The 16,425-nt window shown below is 40.0% G+C and overlaps 1 protein-coding gene across 1 annotated transcript; it reads left to right on the top strand.

The window, feature by feature from the left end:
* Nucleotides 1-1,730: 1,730 nt before the first annotated feature.
* GGT5 (gamma-glutamyltransferase 5) lies at nt 1,731-13,443 on the top strand. Its single transcript, XM_053470416.1, has 12 exons — nt 1,731-1,998; nt 3,856-3,986; nt 4,132-4,227; nt 5,800-5,995; nt 6,386-6,543; nt 7,318-7,464; nt 8,941-9,080; nt 9,516-9,703; nt 9,793-9,893; nt 11,353-11,465; nt 11,906-12,016; nt 13,141-13,443. The coding sequence occupies exons 1-12, from the start codon at nt 1,826-1,828 to the stop codon at nt 13,285-13,287; spliced, it is 1,701 nt and encodes a 566-aa protein (XP_053326391.1). The 5' UTR covers nt 1,731-1,825; the 3' UTR covers nt 13,288-13,443.
* The last annotated feature ends 2,982 nt before the right edge of the window (nt 13,444-16,425 follow it).

The following is a 16,425-nucleotide window of genomic DNA, read 5'->3' as shown; positions in this document are numbered from 1 at the left end:
CTGTCTATACCCAAACTGTGTCTAGGACTGGCACTTGTGTGTCTAAGAGGCTGATCTGTTAAGCTGTGTGGAATTTATAAGAAAGCTGCTTTTCTAAATGAGATCAAATTCCTTTGAAGATTAAGCACTAATTCAAATAAACATTAAACACTTAACAATTAGTGGGAACTGATTGAACTAGTAAAATAAATTTCCTCTCAGTTGCACATGTAAATTCAGTCTATATAAAAATGATTGTGGACAGAATTTACAACTGGTAGCAATTAGTAGACGTCAGAAGATCCTTGTGAATAGTGTGTTAAAGTCCCATTAAACTACCCTTTTGGCAGCCAAAGTTAGAAGCTGTTTACTGTAGCCCACTGACACAGTGATCCGGTCACTCACCGCTCCAGCACTCAGAAAAGGACCACTCCAGGTAAGCAACGTGCCCGGCAGGCTCATGTAACATACGTTACATGAGTCCACAGTAGAAATGTAGAAGCTCTAAAGAGCAAGCAAGTTGCACTGAACATAAAGCCTCGATGAGAGGCAAGACGAGGAAGGGTAGGTGAGAAAGGGAGGGAGAACTGTGAGGGAGGTAGAAGAAAAGCTGTGAGTGTATGTCAGTGTACAGTATTAGAGTGACTAGGTGTTAGATCTAATGTCAACTGCCCCCTTCCAGCTGCAAAGGACACTGCGGTGACAGACTTCCTGCAGACGGCCCGCAATACAAGTGGCACAGCTTTGATATAACCTTATTAGTAAATTGAAAAGCAGCTGAATATTTAAGGCTTTGGGAATATTTATTTTGCTAATTGTGTGGCACATTTCACAATGAATGTAGCGCATTTTGCCGGATCTTTTTAGAACCTAGAAATGGCTGTTGGTTCCTGGTAAGTAATTGTGAGGAAACACTGAGCTCTTACATTTTTAACATTTTACTCTCGTGGCAGTTACATGTTGTCGCCAATGTCAGGCCCAGCAAAAATCAAGTTGCATGCTAGGAATTCTGCCATGCCCGACACCTCTGGTGGTTAAATAGGTGCTAGAGCACTAATTACAGTAAGTGTAACTACAAATAAAGAATTGAGCTGCTTTCATTGCTGGTGTGGACCTCATAAGTACTTGATTTATGACCTCCTTCATGCAAACAAAAAGTGAAAAATGTATTTTTTTTTTAATTATTATATCTTACATGGTGTTATGTTATGTTTGTTGTGCTTCTTTATCAAATGGTTTAACCTTAATTTCAGTGGTTGGGATGAGGACAAATGTTTTTAATGTGGTATTTTTGGCTTAAGCACATAACACATTACAGATGCTCTGGTCTAATGAGAAGCAGTGATGAAGTTTTATGATTAATACTTTAATGGTACTTTGTTTTGGTTGGGAAACTACCATCATTTCCCAATGTTATTGATTTCATTATATTTTTTGTGTTTATTGATCGTTTACTCCATGCATGTGTAGATTTTGGACAGAGGACTGTATTGCAGACATTAAGACAGAGAGGTCTCACCAAGTTTGGACATGCCCCCATTCCATGTACTATCAGTGCCAGAAGGGGAGTGGAGAGGATAGAGGGGGGGACAGCTTGCTATTCTCTTAAGTCACATGAAAACCTGGTGTAAATGATAAGCATGGGACACATGCACTGACTGGATAAGAGGAGCTGTGAGGGCTGTCAGCTAGCACAAGATCATATAACTGAAAAAAAGGATATGTAAGGAGAGGCGTGCACTTCTGTAAACTATGACAGAAGCTATCCAAACCCAAGGATAATATCAGTTTTAAAGATAAAGTTTCTTTTAGAAGCTGGGACAGTCAGAGAGGAGGTCCTGGTAGGATGGCTGCTTCTCGTGGTGTGTGGTGTTTTCTGGTATCCTGTGTGATAGTGGTCCTCCTCGGAGTCACAGTCACCCTCTTGCTTGTACTGAGGCCTCAGAGAACTGGGTGCTATGGGGGCTTCCTGCATGGAGCTGTTGCTGCAGATTCTGCTGTCTGTTCTAGTATTGGAAGGTAAGTGCAGACTGCAAGGCATTATTATTGTATTTATGAAACTGGTGTGTGGAGTATTCATCCCTGATCAATTATATGTTTTGTACTATTATACAATAGTTCTGCGGATATGTTTTTTTTTCTGAAGCAGTGGTACCATGCTGTAGCTGCTGAAGTTAGCTTCTTATTCAAAATATAGAATGTATAATAAATCAATAACATAACATCTGGAGCACGGAGCACAGAGAAGGTTTCGCTTCATCAAAATGGTCAAGCCTCTGCTCTCACCCTTTGCCAAAGCGTGGCTTTCTGTCTTGGGTCCCAGCCAGCCTCTGAGCGAGTGAATGAGAGCTCTGAGTGAAGGATGCTTCCACCAATCAGGGGAGACTTCTCAATTCTCCTGATTGGCTGAGAGTTCAGAAGCCTCTCCTGATTAGCCAAGTCTCTTCTTCAGTGTAAGAAACTTACTGCGTGTGATTGTGCGTGTGTGTGTACTGTGTAATGTCTGATGATATAGGCGTTAATTTTCTGAAACTACTCATGTCTGGCAATAACTGTGTGGATATAGATGTTATTATGAATATAGTATTAAATATGTAGTTTTTAAGGCTTTCTATATGTATATAGAAGTATACACCATGTCTCAACTTAAAATGCAATTGTGCGACAAATGTGACATAAGATAATCAATGTAGATCCAATAAAAAGAACAATGTGTAGCCACCATTGACACACTTAACAAAATAGAGAGTTCAATTAATGTTTTGTCTAAAAAGAAAAAAATAAATAACAATATAACAATTGCACACAATGCAACATGTAACAACCACAATTTGGAATACAAACCCAATATACGTGGTAGGTGAAGTAGGACCATATGTATATCTAGTGAGAAGTGCAACAAAATATACAAACAATATTTTTAAAAAATATATATTTATTAAAAAAAATATTTAAAACGTTTTAAAAGTGTAAAAATAAAAAGTGAAAAAAACTTGTACCATTTTGTAATTTTTTTGACCACTGGTTTTGGATGAGGGTAGCGGGGAAGTGAATTGCCAACTATGTAAAAATGGCAATCGTGCAATATCCTGGATTGTCTATGCTTTAGAAACAGGTAGTGGTTTTGAGATCTGTGAGTTGGGGCCCAGCCCCAGAGTAACAATTTTGTAAATATTAAAGTCTTAAAACAAATGCCCTATAACTGCTAAAATAACTGAAAATCCTGGGCATGTGAGGTGTATCCAAACTCAGGAGTGGTATCTCAATAAATGTGGGGGGTTTATTTCTCATTTGCACTGTGTACAATTTATAGGTAAAACTTTTATAAAAATCACTTTTTATATAATTTTTTCATACTAAATGAGGAATTATATAGATTAATACAGTTTATCAAGAAAACCCTATTTGTCCACAAAATGTATATAATTTGTGTGAGTACACTAAGAAAAGGGAAATTGAAGGTGTAGAAATGCTCTTGTCCTTGTAGTCATACAAGTCACGTTATTTCTAGTACGAATGAATCCCCCGGATTTCTTATAATTCTGTACATGGTAAAGTAACTTCTTGAAAAAAGTTTATCGTTATGATTGTGTAAATCATGTGAACTTTCCTCGCTGTGCTCTACACATTCTCACAATAACTTCGCTTTACATTGCAAAGTTCAATTTTAATGCTAAGTTATGCTTAATGTTGCTGGAATTTTAGCTCCTGTCAAGTAAGAAGAAAACATCAATTATCATTTTCTTTGGTTTTGCTGAGTTCTTGTTTGGCTTAGTAAGTTAACTAGACATATACAGCAGTGAACTCTCACAATGCTTTGTTATTATCAAATGACACGTAAAGTGATATTATAGATTATGTTCCTCCTTCACACAGAGATATATTAAAGCAAGGTGGGTCTCCTGTGGATGGGGCTATTGCAGCCCTGCTGTGCACCTCGGTAATGCACCCTCAGAGCATGGGGCTTGGAGGAGGTGTTATCTTCACCATATACAATGCTTCCACAGGTATGTGTTAATTAAAACAGGACGTTTGTACAGTCAGGGAATCAAGGATCCCTAGTATGTTTGTGTTTCAAGGGCATTCGATCTTTTGGTTTAGGGGCATTGTAGAGAAGTGATCTGTCCCTATTAATGTGTCTCTCAACCCCAGGAAAAGTCGAAGTTATCAATGCTCGAGAAAGAGTCCCCAGCAGGATCATCCCAGACTTCATGGAGCATTGTACAAGAGGTGGCTCCATGAAATTAGGTGAGCATTGCATGCAGTGGTTTTATGGTATCTCTAATTCTGCTTACCACATCATTTCCAATTATATGATAACAAAATGATGGAATCTCTAACAAGAATTTCTGGCAGAAGGATCGAAAAGTTGTTCATTCCATCAGTTGCCCCTGCTTATTGGACCTTTAAATTGGTCGCTGAGCTGCTCTTTGTAAATAACAACTGGTGTGCAAATAAGATGGGTCATGCACTCAAGGGAGAATTACATGTATTTTTGATAAATTGTGGATTAGAAATGTTTACTGGGATTTATAGTAAAATGTGATTTCCCAATTATCGTAAAAGTGTTTTTGAATGTGTTTTGGAATTTTACGGAGACTTTACGAGAATTTTTCAGCGTAGCTTCCAACATTTGAAATGCCACGCTTTACTTTTAAGTGTGGCTAGACATGTGCCCAGGGGTGTAGAATTTGTGACCCATTATTTATAGTTTAGGACTTTATGTAACTGAATTAGACATTTAGAACAATTTCAGAAACATAGTTACTATACACATTGGATAGGATTGCAGAACACTGTGATAGACTCATGCCCACCCAAAATCCCTAGAAAAGAGGGATATTTGGTGATTTAAAGACTGAGTGAGTGTGTCTTACTTAGTAAACGTGACCCAAATCCAGGTGAAAAGTGAATGACTCTCTTTTTAAAGAACAAGGTATGGCATGAATGAGCACAGTAGAGTCATGCTTCATCAACCATGTTTCAAGAACACATCACATTTTTACAGGTCTGCACATGTTAAGTGTAGCTCTGCAGTATGTGGAAGATATAAACTCATGGAATGGAATCTGTTACTCAGTTATACATACCGTGTTGCTAGTCAGCAACATACAAAAATGAGATGTGTCTTGGTTAACATGGCCGAAGTGGTCACTCTAGGTCACTGACAGTATACAATACTGTAAGTGACCTAGAGTGACCACTTCGGCCATGTTAACCAAGACACATCTCATTCAGGTCCAGACTGGTGATTAAAATTGGCTCTGGGACATTAGAACCAGTGGCTGATACAATGGCATACATGCAGCCACGTGCTGGATACATGTAGCTAGATTCTACGTTTTTACAGTTTTGCAGTGCTCTCAGACACCGGTCCACTGGCTATTTGCCCAGTTTGCCTGATGGCCAGTATGGGCCAGTAAGCATTCCTAGTGCATTTCGCACATTAATATGGGTTTCGATCTGAATCTACTGGTGCCCTGGCATCAGCACAAATTCTCACTACACAGTGGAAGGTACCAACGTAAGCAAAGGGGAAAGCTAATGTTTATGAGGGAAGCAATCCGTGAACACTTGGATTAGGACTGCAGTTCTTTTAGAATAGTAAAGATACATATTTGAATTATTAGGTTAATTGTGTCTTGAAAGTTTTTTCAAAATTTTATATAGTTAATGCTTCAAAATAATACAAAATCTGTTCCACTGATATCATTTCTGACAGCAATACATTTCTGTGTGCATGTTGATTTTGATGCAATTGCGTTTTTTTAACTGAGGCGTTTTGAATTTGACAATATCTGTTGTTATATTGGGTAACAGGGGTCCAATGGATTGGGGTTCCTGGGGAGCTCAGGGGATATGAAGCAGCCCACCAAAGACATGGACGTTTACCGTGGAAAACACTTTTTGAACCAACAATTAAACTGGTAAAAGAAGGGTTAAAAGTTCAACCAGTCTTGAGCAAGTACCTGGAGTACAACCTTATTAAAAAACTTCTTCAGAATAGCTCAGTGTGGTAAGTAAGAGGTAAGGTGTACCCTGCCGGCACTTACAGAGGTGCATCCTATTGAGATTCATATAATGGTTTTTATCACGTGACATTGAAACATGATGATGCACAGACAGAAAAGAAAATTATCCTTGGGGATATTAACTAAAATTGTATTTAATGCTAATTCAGCAAGATGGTTACTTGGCACCCTGGAGTAAATCTCTACCTAAATAGTCTGTAGATCACAACCCATATAACACACTGCGTGCTGTATGCTGGTTTCTTGTGTATTGCAATTTAAGGAATTGGCGTCTTACATTTTCCATGTGTATATATATAATTGATATTGTGGTCACCCAACACATGTTAGGCACATTTCTGTCTGAAACGTATCAAGATGTGTCTGTCTCTCAGCCAGCTGTTTTGTAAGGACGGAGAAGTGTTGAAGTATGGAGATGCTGTGAATTTCACCCAGCTTGGACAAACTCTGAGTACTGTGGCAGATGAAGGAGCAGACGCTTTCTACCAGGGTATCATAGCAGAGAAAATGCTAAAGGACCTGCAGGCCCAAGGTGAGTGTTTCCAAATCTGAATACTAATTTACTACCCCAATAATTGTCCAATAATTGGATATCTGATATCTTTTGGTTGGTCATTCTCTGGCAGATTCTATACCACTTGATGGAAAGACAACAGCAGTTTCAGTCTCCTGCTCTGTCTCTGAAAGATTGCTACTAAATAAATAAAGACACACATTCATTCTTTGTGTGGCGCTTAAGATTTTATATTATTATTTATTGTTTAATATAGCGCCATCATATTCTGCAGCATTGTACAAAGGGTAAACAGGACATGACAAGTAGTATATAACATAACAATGGGACTTACAGAAACAAAAGGTGATGAGGATTTTATAAACAAAATATTTGTATCTCACGAAAAGCTATTTTTTTCACATGTTAAATGAACCAACGTCAGGCAACTGCATGTGAAAATTAAAAATCTGATTTTACCGTTTGACCTCTATGTCATGCATTCTGTCATTGAGTGCAAGTAAAAGAGAAAAATTCCTCAAAAGGATGCTTTCTGATGGTAAGGTAGGTGTTGGATAGTTAGCAAGTGTGTGGCTGGAAGAAAATATGATTCCACTGAGACGCTTGGATATGTGGACTAGCTTTACAGGAGAAGAAGATTTGAAGTAAAAATATCATCACCTTAACATATGTACTACTAAAGTGCACCATGATTTTTTTATTGTTGGTGCACATTATGCCCATACAATTACACATAGCTGGCTATATAGGTTTCTTTTCTAATGAGTTTTCAAATTTGTTTTGCTATATTAGGTAGCAGTCTGACCCTGGATGACTTCAAAAATTACAAAGTGGAAATAGTGAAAGCCCTAAACCTGTCTTTGGGTGACTATACCTTTTACACCGCTCCTCCACCAGCAGGGGGCGCATTACTCAGCTTCATCCTCAATGTTCTTGCTGGTAAGATTTCATTACTCTCTGCTTGTTATTTTTAAAACCCCTTGTGGCAAAGTTCCAAAATGCTGCCAGTCTCTTGATGCATGTTATAAAATTTGCCAAAATGTTTCTAGAGGGACTTATCCAATGATGGAGTCATCTAGATATAGCTGCTTCCTATAGGGGTAAGAGAACAGTTGCTCTAATATTGAACAATATGATGAATTACCTATTCACTAGAATGTCCAAAAAGAGTATTATTGTTCTTTAGTTGGAAGGGCAGTTGACAGCATGGCATATCTTGGTTGTCTTTATGTGATGAGTTACTGTATCAGCAAGCCTTCTCCACTATAGTAATTATCCAATTAACAATTTAATGCTTTAGTTGTATTGCATTTTAGTTTATAAGTAATAAACGTAACTCGGCTTATCAGTGAAACCCATATAAGAGTTAAACCAACATTTGCAATGGCAGCAGAGTTTGGAAGTTAATGAAAAAGAGAACAAGACAGCACTGTGAGCCCAGGGCCAGCTCTGTTGCCCACAGCTACTGTTTTTTGTTCAACCTAATGCAACACAAAAGCTGATAGAATTGAATAGCACATTTCATTTATGTTGCAAGTATTTAAAGGAACACGAGTAACTTGGTTCCACAGTGACATGCAGTCTATGGTAGACTTAAAATACAATTGCAAAATGTTTCAGATATTTTCTTGTAGGGTTAACCTTTTGTGTAAAGGTCCCCTTTTTGGCATTGATTGACTGTGCAACACAAACATTGTTTTCTGATCAATGGAAATGTCTAATAGCTTAATGTATGTTTTTTTTTATTATCAGAATTATTGAGATAATTAAAAAAAATATGTGTAGCACTGATCCAGTTATTTTGATTGATGTGTTTAATAGTTCACAGTCTAATGACATTGAGTCTGCCATTTCTTCGGCCATCTAGAGATATTTTTGTACCTACAAAAATGTATTTAAGAACTTTGAGTTATCTCAGAATCATGAATGCTAGCATTTTAAATGAGTGTTAATGGAGGCCATTATGTTCCCATGTTGTAATATTTATATGGAATCAGCTACATCTACAAAAAAATGGAATTAAATAATTTAATGAAGACATGAATATTCACCCTCAAAAGTTTCAGCGCTTCCAACTAGGTTGGGTCGATAGAGAGAATGAGCTTTTCAATGTAGCTATGTTGCAGTCAGCCATAATGTTGTTTTAGCTTTAAAATTTCACCCTAAAATGTGAACTTGATCCCGCCTTTGTTGGAGCTTACAGTGTAGATGTACATTTTTAAAAAAATAAATAAGAAAACTCAGTTAAAATAAGTCAAAACAATGCATTGCAGTAAATTATTAATAATCCACAGGTCATAACTGCCTTGAGGTCGAAACTATGTTCAGATTCAAGAGACTTATTGGGTTGCCAGATGTATGCTCTTTGTTATAATAAAAAGTATGAAAATATATGGTGCATCTGACTTTTTGTAGGGTATCACTTTTCGGCAAACTCCATGGAGGATGACAATGCCCGAATAGAGACTTATCACAAAATTGCAGAAGCTTTTAAATTTGCTAATGGGCAGAAGGCAAGACTAGTAGAATCTCTGAAAACTCGGAACATTAATGAGGTTTGTGTGTGATGGGAGGGTCACACAACAACATAACACACAGCAAGAACTCAGCACATTTCCAGTGAATACCATTCAAATAAAACCATATTAGGGATTCCGTCACACTATTTGGCCATATATTGCTTAGCCGGCCACTATGTCCAGCACCCCAAGTTTGGCGAGTCCTATCTAATTTTTTTATGGCTATATTGCTTACCAAGGAACTGAATAAGTGCGACTGATACTTTTTCTACAAATGTCACCAAACACAAACTAAAGCATTTTTTTTTTTACTTTTAAACCAAATATCTCTTACAAACAATTGCTCTTACAGCAGGATTGTTGTATTTCATGCAGTCACCCATGGTTAAAAATACATAAAGTTGAAATAAAAAGTGATTATTTACCTTTCCTATCAATATATGTTCATCTACTGTTGTATTCTTTTTTCAGTTTACCGCCTCTCTGCTTTCCCAGAGCTTTGCGCAGAACATACGTGGACGGATTCGTTCCTTTGGCAATAACTCTCTCAGTTATTATGATGTCTCTGTTCCACACTTGGACACTTATGGAACATCTCATCTGTCTGTCATCAGCAGTGATGGGAGCTCAGTGTCTGTCACCAGCTCAATTAATCTTATGTAAGATATATATAGATGTATATAGATAAAACATGCATTGATTATGTAACCCAGAAAATAAGTGTTGCTAATTGTCCTTTCTCTTTCAGATTTGGTTCTATGGTGTATTCTCCCAGCACTGGGATCATATTTAATAACCAGTTGGCAGATTTCTGCTCCATTTATCCTAAAAATCAGACTCCCAATGAGGGTGAGCATACTCGACCCTGGTCTCTCTCCAGTCTCTGTCTCTTTTTTGAGCACTTTGGATTTTATATATACCTTTTACTTTTCATTAAGTCGTCAAGAAAAAAAAGGCCAATTAATATTTGCAACTTTTGTTAGCTATAGACATCTCTTTTAAAAATGTATTGCCACGGCTGAAGTAAGGGTAAGGGTGTACAACGCTGCAGGGGACCTGGATCCTCCTGTCTCCCCTCCCCAAACCCGCCACCCCCAACTTACCGGTGCTTCCAAATCCCTGCTGTGTAGCCGGGGCAGCAGGTTGACGTCTACGCGATTCGCATAGACAACTTCCGCTGCAGCCGGAAGGAGGTGCGGTTAGCAGCGGGGGTTGTCTGCGTCGATCACGCAGACCTTCCCCGGCTGTCAGAGATCAGAGTTCCCCTCACTGGGGCGGCCGCGGAACTCTGACAGCTGGGGAAGGTCTGCGCGATGGATGCAGACAACCCCGCTGCTAACCGCACCTCCTTCCGGCTGCAGCGGAAGTTGCCTACGCGAATCGCATAGACGTCAACCGGCTGCCCGGACAATCAGAAGTACCGGTAAGTTTTTTTTGGGGGGGTGTTAAATGGGGGGGCATAAGGCATTTCTGGAGGCTCTGCCTCCAGAAATGCCTTATACCTCCCTATATGCCACTCTGCCCCATAATATGCCTTTTAACCCCCTAAATGACAGAGTGGCATATAGGGGTATAAGGCATTTCTGGAGGCAGTGTGGCACATAAGGGCTTAAAAGGCATATCATGGGGCACAGGGGCATTTAGAGGAGGGTTAAAAGGCATATCATGGGGCACAGTGGCATATAGGGGGTTTAAGGCATTTATGGGGCAGAGTGACAAGCCTGGGGGCAGATGTGCATAACTGGGGGGCAGGTTGGAAAATAAAAGGAATTAAAAACAAAATATTTTTCTCAATCATAGCTTTTATTAAAAAAAAATAGTTTACATGAATTAACATTTACTGGTAAAACTTTTTTCCTATAGGGTCGTCTTATATTCAGGCTTTTTCTTTTTTTCCTAAATTAATATTCAGATTTTGGGGGGTCGTCTTATAATCAGGGTCGTTTTATAATCAAGCAAATACAGTAGTTTAGATGGTTGCGTTGGGTGAAGACAACAGTTCCTTTCCAAGCTATATATGAGGGCAGGTCCACCAGATATGCAACACTCACCCTGATTCCCTATTCGGGAAAACATTCAGAAACATTTTATGTAATCAAGTGGGGCATTAATACCAGAGAGATAGAACTTTCTTTGTCACCTCTAAGTGGTTGGTAGATTGTGAGATGCTTATTTGTAATTTAAATCTATTTGCAGCATATGACTCATGTAGAATGTCAATGTCAAGACAGACCAATTTGGCACTAACCATCATTAGATGTCGTGCTTTATTAGCACTTGTTGATTACTTTTATGCTTTGTATACTAGGGGAACATCCACCGTCTTTCATGTCTCCCAGCATCCTCCTGTCTCACAACACAAAGTCTCAGTTGGTGATTGGTGGGTCTGGGGGAAGTATGATCACAAGTGCTACAGCACTAGTAAGTAATGATGTATCTGTGAGCAGATTACAAGTTCAAACTGACTTTAACATGAGGGTACCTATAATTGTTTTTTTTCCCCCGAATGCACTGATTTTACCTATTATGCTGTCTACACTTTACATTAACTTCCAATACTGTGTATGTATGAGAATAAGAACTTGCTCTAGCTGTATTATACCAGCCTGTGTTCTGCATGGTTAGGACTGCTCCTTCCAGCTTGGTTTGTTTAGGCTGACAGTCAGTGTTTGCACAAGCCATACCTGCGTTTGATAAGTTTCCTGTACTTGCCTGTCAGTTCTTGTCATGTTGGGCCTGATTGCATATTGTCAGTGAGAGAATGTGCAGGGAAGTGTGGCACTCTGTACTGTTGCATCATATCGTGGGGGCTTTCTGTATAAAGAAGCATGTACGTATGTAACCTGTAACACTTTTTTTAGGCCATAATGAATAAACTTTGGTTTGGCTTAAACCTCACAGAAGCCATCACCACTCCAATTCTCCATGTTGTTAATGGCACCAAGCTCACTTTTGAGCCTTCTTTTAATAAGGTAAGACTAGTGGCGTAACTACAGGTTACGACCACTTGTTTCTCCTCCTACCGGTTCAAAATAGTTTAGAAAGGGCCCTTTGTAAGTTATTTTGAACTGGCACAGGGAGACATGTGTGCATAGTGTGCAAGCAGCTGGTGCGGTGAGAGGTAAGTGAGCGAACAAGGGAGAGGGTATGTTTGTATTTATGTGAGCATGAATGTCTATGTATTGATGTGTAATTGTGTGTGTGAGTATGGATGTGTAATTGTGTGTGAGCATGGTTGTGCAAGTATGTGTGAGCATGGATGTCTAATAGTGTGTGAGCATGAATGTGTAGTTGTGTGTATGAACATGGATGTGTTGGTGTGTGTGTGTGAGTGAGCATGGATGTGTAATTGTGTGTGTGAGCATGGATCTGTAAGTGGTGGGAGATGGAGTGTGTGTTAACAAAAGTGGTTTGAGAGTGGATGTGTGTGTGTGTGTACATGTGTTAGTAAGTATCTGTAAGTGTGTTAGAGAGCTAGAGGGTGAAGTTAGGGACGTTTTTCCCACAAGGGCTCTGTGGTTTCTAGTTACCCCCCTGGGGAAGACAAGTCATTTAAAGTGGGTAGGATACAAGGACTTCCCAGTAGAGCTTTTATTTTTTTATGAGAAAAACACCTAGTGCTACTGTTACATTCTCTGTAGGCTCTGTCCCTCCACACTCAATTATTCTTGGACCCCAAAAACTTGCCGATTATTGTGCGTGCACAGATGCTTTTCACAGAGCATGCATGAATGGGAAAGTGAGTGCCTGCCACATTATACGCTGCTGCTTCCCCAGCCAATCACCCCCAAGACTAGACTCCCAAAAGGTTAGAGATATGCCGTGACATTTTAATATAGTACCCGAACAAATATTATTCCTACTATTTTGATTTGAAGAATTAAGAATAATGTGAGGTTCTACATCTGTTGTGGAAACAGATGGTTGTATAGTCTTTGCCAATTCGACTTAATGTCGTGAGAAAACATGCATGAAGAAACAACAAGTAGCTTATATTCACTGTGGTCTGATGTCCAGTGATTGGAGTGTCCTTGATTAAAAAATAATATTTGTATAACCAAACTTTGCCTTAACATCTGTATCTTGGATGTTTCAGGCTGTACAAAGAGGTCTTCAAGAAAGAGGCCATCAACTTGAAGTTAACCCCTTTTTCATGAATGTTGTCCAAGGAGTTTCCCAAGAAGGAGTTTGCTTGTTTGCCCATTCTGATCACAGAAAGATGGGAAAAGCCACTGGATACTAGACAATGGACTTGGAAATGCTATGTGGACCCAGAATTGGGATATTAACTGATACAAACTGACAACCGATCCACATAGACTACCCCAACATGTTTTCTAAATACACCTTTAACTGAAAGTCTAACATATCAGATATCTTTTTCTTTACTTACTGAATTTTGTAGGTTAGATATAATGTTAGCACAGATGATCAGATGATTTTTTTTGGTTTTCATTGTTCTGTTGAGCAAATATATTTTGACATTTTATAATGTATGTCTGCAATGTGATCATTTGTTCATGTCCAAAACAATGCATTTTTCTCATTTAAGAAAAAAACGCTCTTTTCATGCATTATAAAGCATACATAATAAAAAAGATCTGTGAGGCCATCTAGTGTTAAGAGAAGGAATTGTATGAGCTTTATTTCAAGAAACAGTTCTTAAGAGGTCCTTTTAGGGCCTGTTTCTTGTACACCTGTCCCAAAAAGAACTGTTTTTTGTTGGCAGCTACTAATGTATATATGATGATTTTATAATCTCATGTTTTCTACTCAATGCTAACAATTTTACATTCCAGACAAATATTTTTTCAATGTGACTTGTCATTTGTTTCTTATACAACAGTTTGCACTAATTTACTGTGGTAACTTCAGAAAAATGCTCAATCCCAATTGAAAAAGGAAAATTGAAATAATATACATAGAAAAATATTTTTCTGTATTTTGTTTTTATAAAAAATACATTTGAAGAAAGATTGGTTTGTTTTGTTGTAACTTTTGTTTTATCTCTGTATATATAAAACCTTTGTCACCATGAGAATCGTCTATCCCGATGGGTTTAAAGTAAAGCACACAATTATTTGACATTTCTGCCCTATCCAGTGTTACCCAGAATTCACAAGACTCTGTCGAACAGTGCACTGTGCAAAAGAGGAGTGGGGCTCTAGGATTTTGTTGTGTGCAGTGAGGAGAAGGGCTGCCGCACCATGTTGTGTGCAAGAAGGAAGGAGACTGACGTAGTGTTGTGTTGAGGAATGGGGCTGCTGCATACTATTATGTGTAGGGAGGAGAGAGGCAGCAGGATTATGTGTGGAGCCTGATGCATGGTTATGGGGGGTGGCACACAGATTTGTCCAGACATTCTTTAGTAATTGGAGTTTTTCATTTGTGTCCCCTCCGTTGCCTGTACTGAAAGCAGAGGGCATATCTCAGTGTGCTTCTTACACATGGCCAGTAGAGTTAACATTCTAGTCAATGGAAGCTGAACACTGATTTTTGCTAGCATGTGATTGCCATACCTGGGAACTTCTGGGCTCCGGCCACCCGGAGCCTTCCCTTGCAGGAAGCAGCCAGCACTGCACACTGACATCGGCGGACGGTCCCACTGACGTTAATGGGAGTTCCTGCTGACAATGAGGGCGTTCCCGCTGACATCGAGGGCGTTCCTGCTTACGTCAGGGGAGTTCCTGCTGACGTTGGGGCGTTCCCGGTGACGGCAGCAGGAAACACCCCCATTTAAAAGAAAATTGTCGGGGAGCGGGGCGTGTCAAGACCCCGCTCCTGCGACCCGGGGGATTCGAGTCTTGACCCGGAGAACCGGAGGAGCGGCGCTCACCCGGCAATCACCAGGTATGGTGATTGCTGCTGAGTTAAGGAGTGTGGCTTAAATTGGTGCCTACCCCTGCTTCCTGCTTGAAAGGCCCTTTCTAACTTATTTTAAACAAGCATGGGGAGACAGGAATGTATTGGGGTCATGTTACATCACCTGACCCTGCTGTGAAACTGAGGCTGCTCGCATACTGAGAAAGCTGCATGAGAGGTAAGCGTAAGTGGATATGAATGCTTGTTTGTATATATATATATATATATATATATATATATATATATATATATATATATACCGTATTTGCTCGATTATAAGACGAGGTTTTTTCCAGAGAAAATGCTCTGAAAAATACCCCTCGTCTTATAATCAGGGTCGTCTTATAATCAGACCTCAAATATGAGACTAAGATCCAGATCCCCCGCAGCGATGCAGAGGACCTGGATCCTCCTGTGTTAACCCCCCCCCCAACTTACCGGTGCTTCTGAGTCCCCGGTGCTTAGTCCGGGCTGCGTGTAGAGCTCTACGCGATCTGGGGACCCAGATGCAGGGGACCTGGATCCTCCTGTGTTAACCCCCGACCCAACTTACCGGTGCATCTGAGTCCCCGGTGCTTAGTCCGGGCTGCGTGAAGAGCTCTACGCGATATAATCGCGTAGCGCTCTACACGATACAATCGCGTAGAGCTCTACACGCTGCCCGGACTAAGCACTGGGGACTCAGAAGCACCGGTAAGCTGGAGGGGGGGTATAACACAGGAGGATGCAGGGGACCTGCATCCTCCTGTGTTATGCCCCCTCCAACTTACCGGTGCTTCTGAGTCCCCGGTGCTTAGTCCGGGCAGCGTGTAGAGCTCTACGCGATTCGCGTGGAGCTCTACATGCTGTCCGGACTAAGCACCTGGGGCTCAGATGCAGGGGACCTGGACCCTCCTGTGTTATGCGCCCCCCCCAACTCAGAAGCACCGGTAAGTTTGGAGGAGGGAGGGGGAGTGTTAAATGGGGGGTGTAAGGCATTTCTGGAGGCAGAGTGCTCTGTGAAATGCCTTTTAACCCCTTTAATGCCACTCCGCCTCCTGAAATGCCTTAAACCTCCCTATATGCCACTCTTCCCCATAATATGCCTTTTAACCCTCTAAGTGCCAGAGTGGCATATAGGGTTAAAAGGCATATCATGGGGCACAGTGGCATATAGGGTTAAAAGGCATATCATGGGGCACTGTGGCATTTAGAGGCTTAAAAGGCATATCATGGGGCACAGTGGCATATAGGGGGTATAAGGCACTTCTGGGGAAGATGTGCATAACTGGGGGGCAGGTTGAAAAATAGAAGGAAATAAAACCAAAATATTTTTCTCAAGCATACCTTTTATTAAAAAAAGTGTTTAAATGAATTAACATTTACTGGTAAAACTTTTTTCCTATAGGGTCGTCTTATATTCAGGCTTTTTCTTTTTTTCCTAAATTAATATTAAGATTTGGGGGGTCGTTTTATAATCAGGGTCGTCTTATAATCGAGCAAATACGGTATATATATATATACACACATATGTGTGCAT

The sequence above is a fragment of the Spea bombifrons genome, chromosome 1, assembly GCF_027358695.1.
Source record: "Spea bombifrons isolate aSpeBom1 chromosome 1, aSpeBom1.2.pri, whole genome shotgun sequence".
Lineage (NCBI taxonomy): Eukaryota > Metazoa > Chordata > Amphibia > Anura > Pelobatidae > Spea > Spea bombifrons.
Note: the sequence above shows the minus strand (reverse complement) of the source record. Positions and strands in the feature narration are given on the sequence as shown.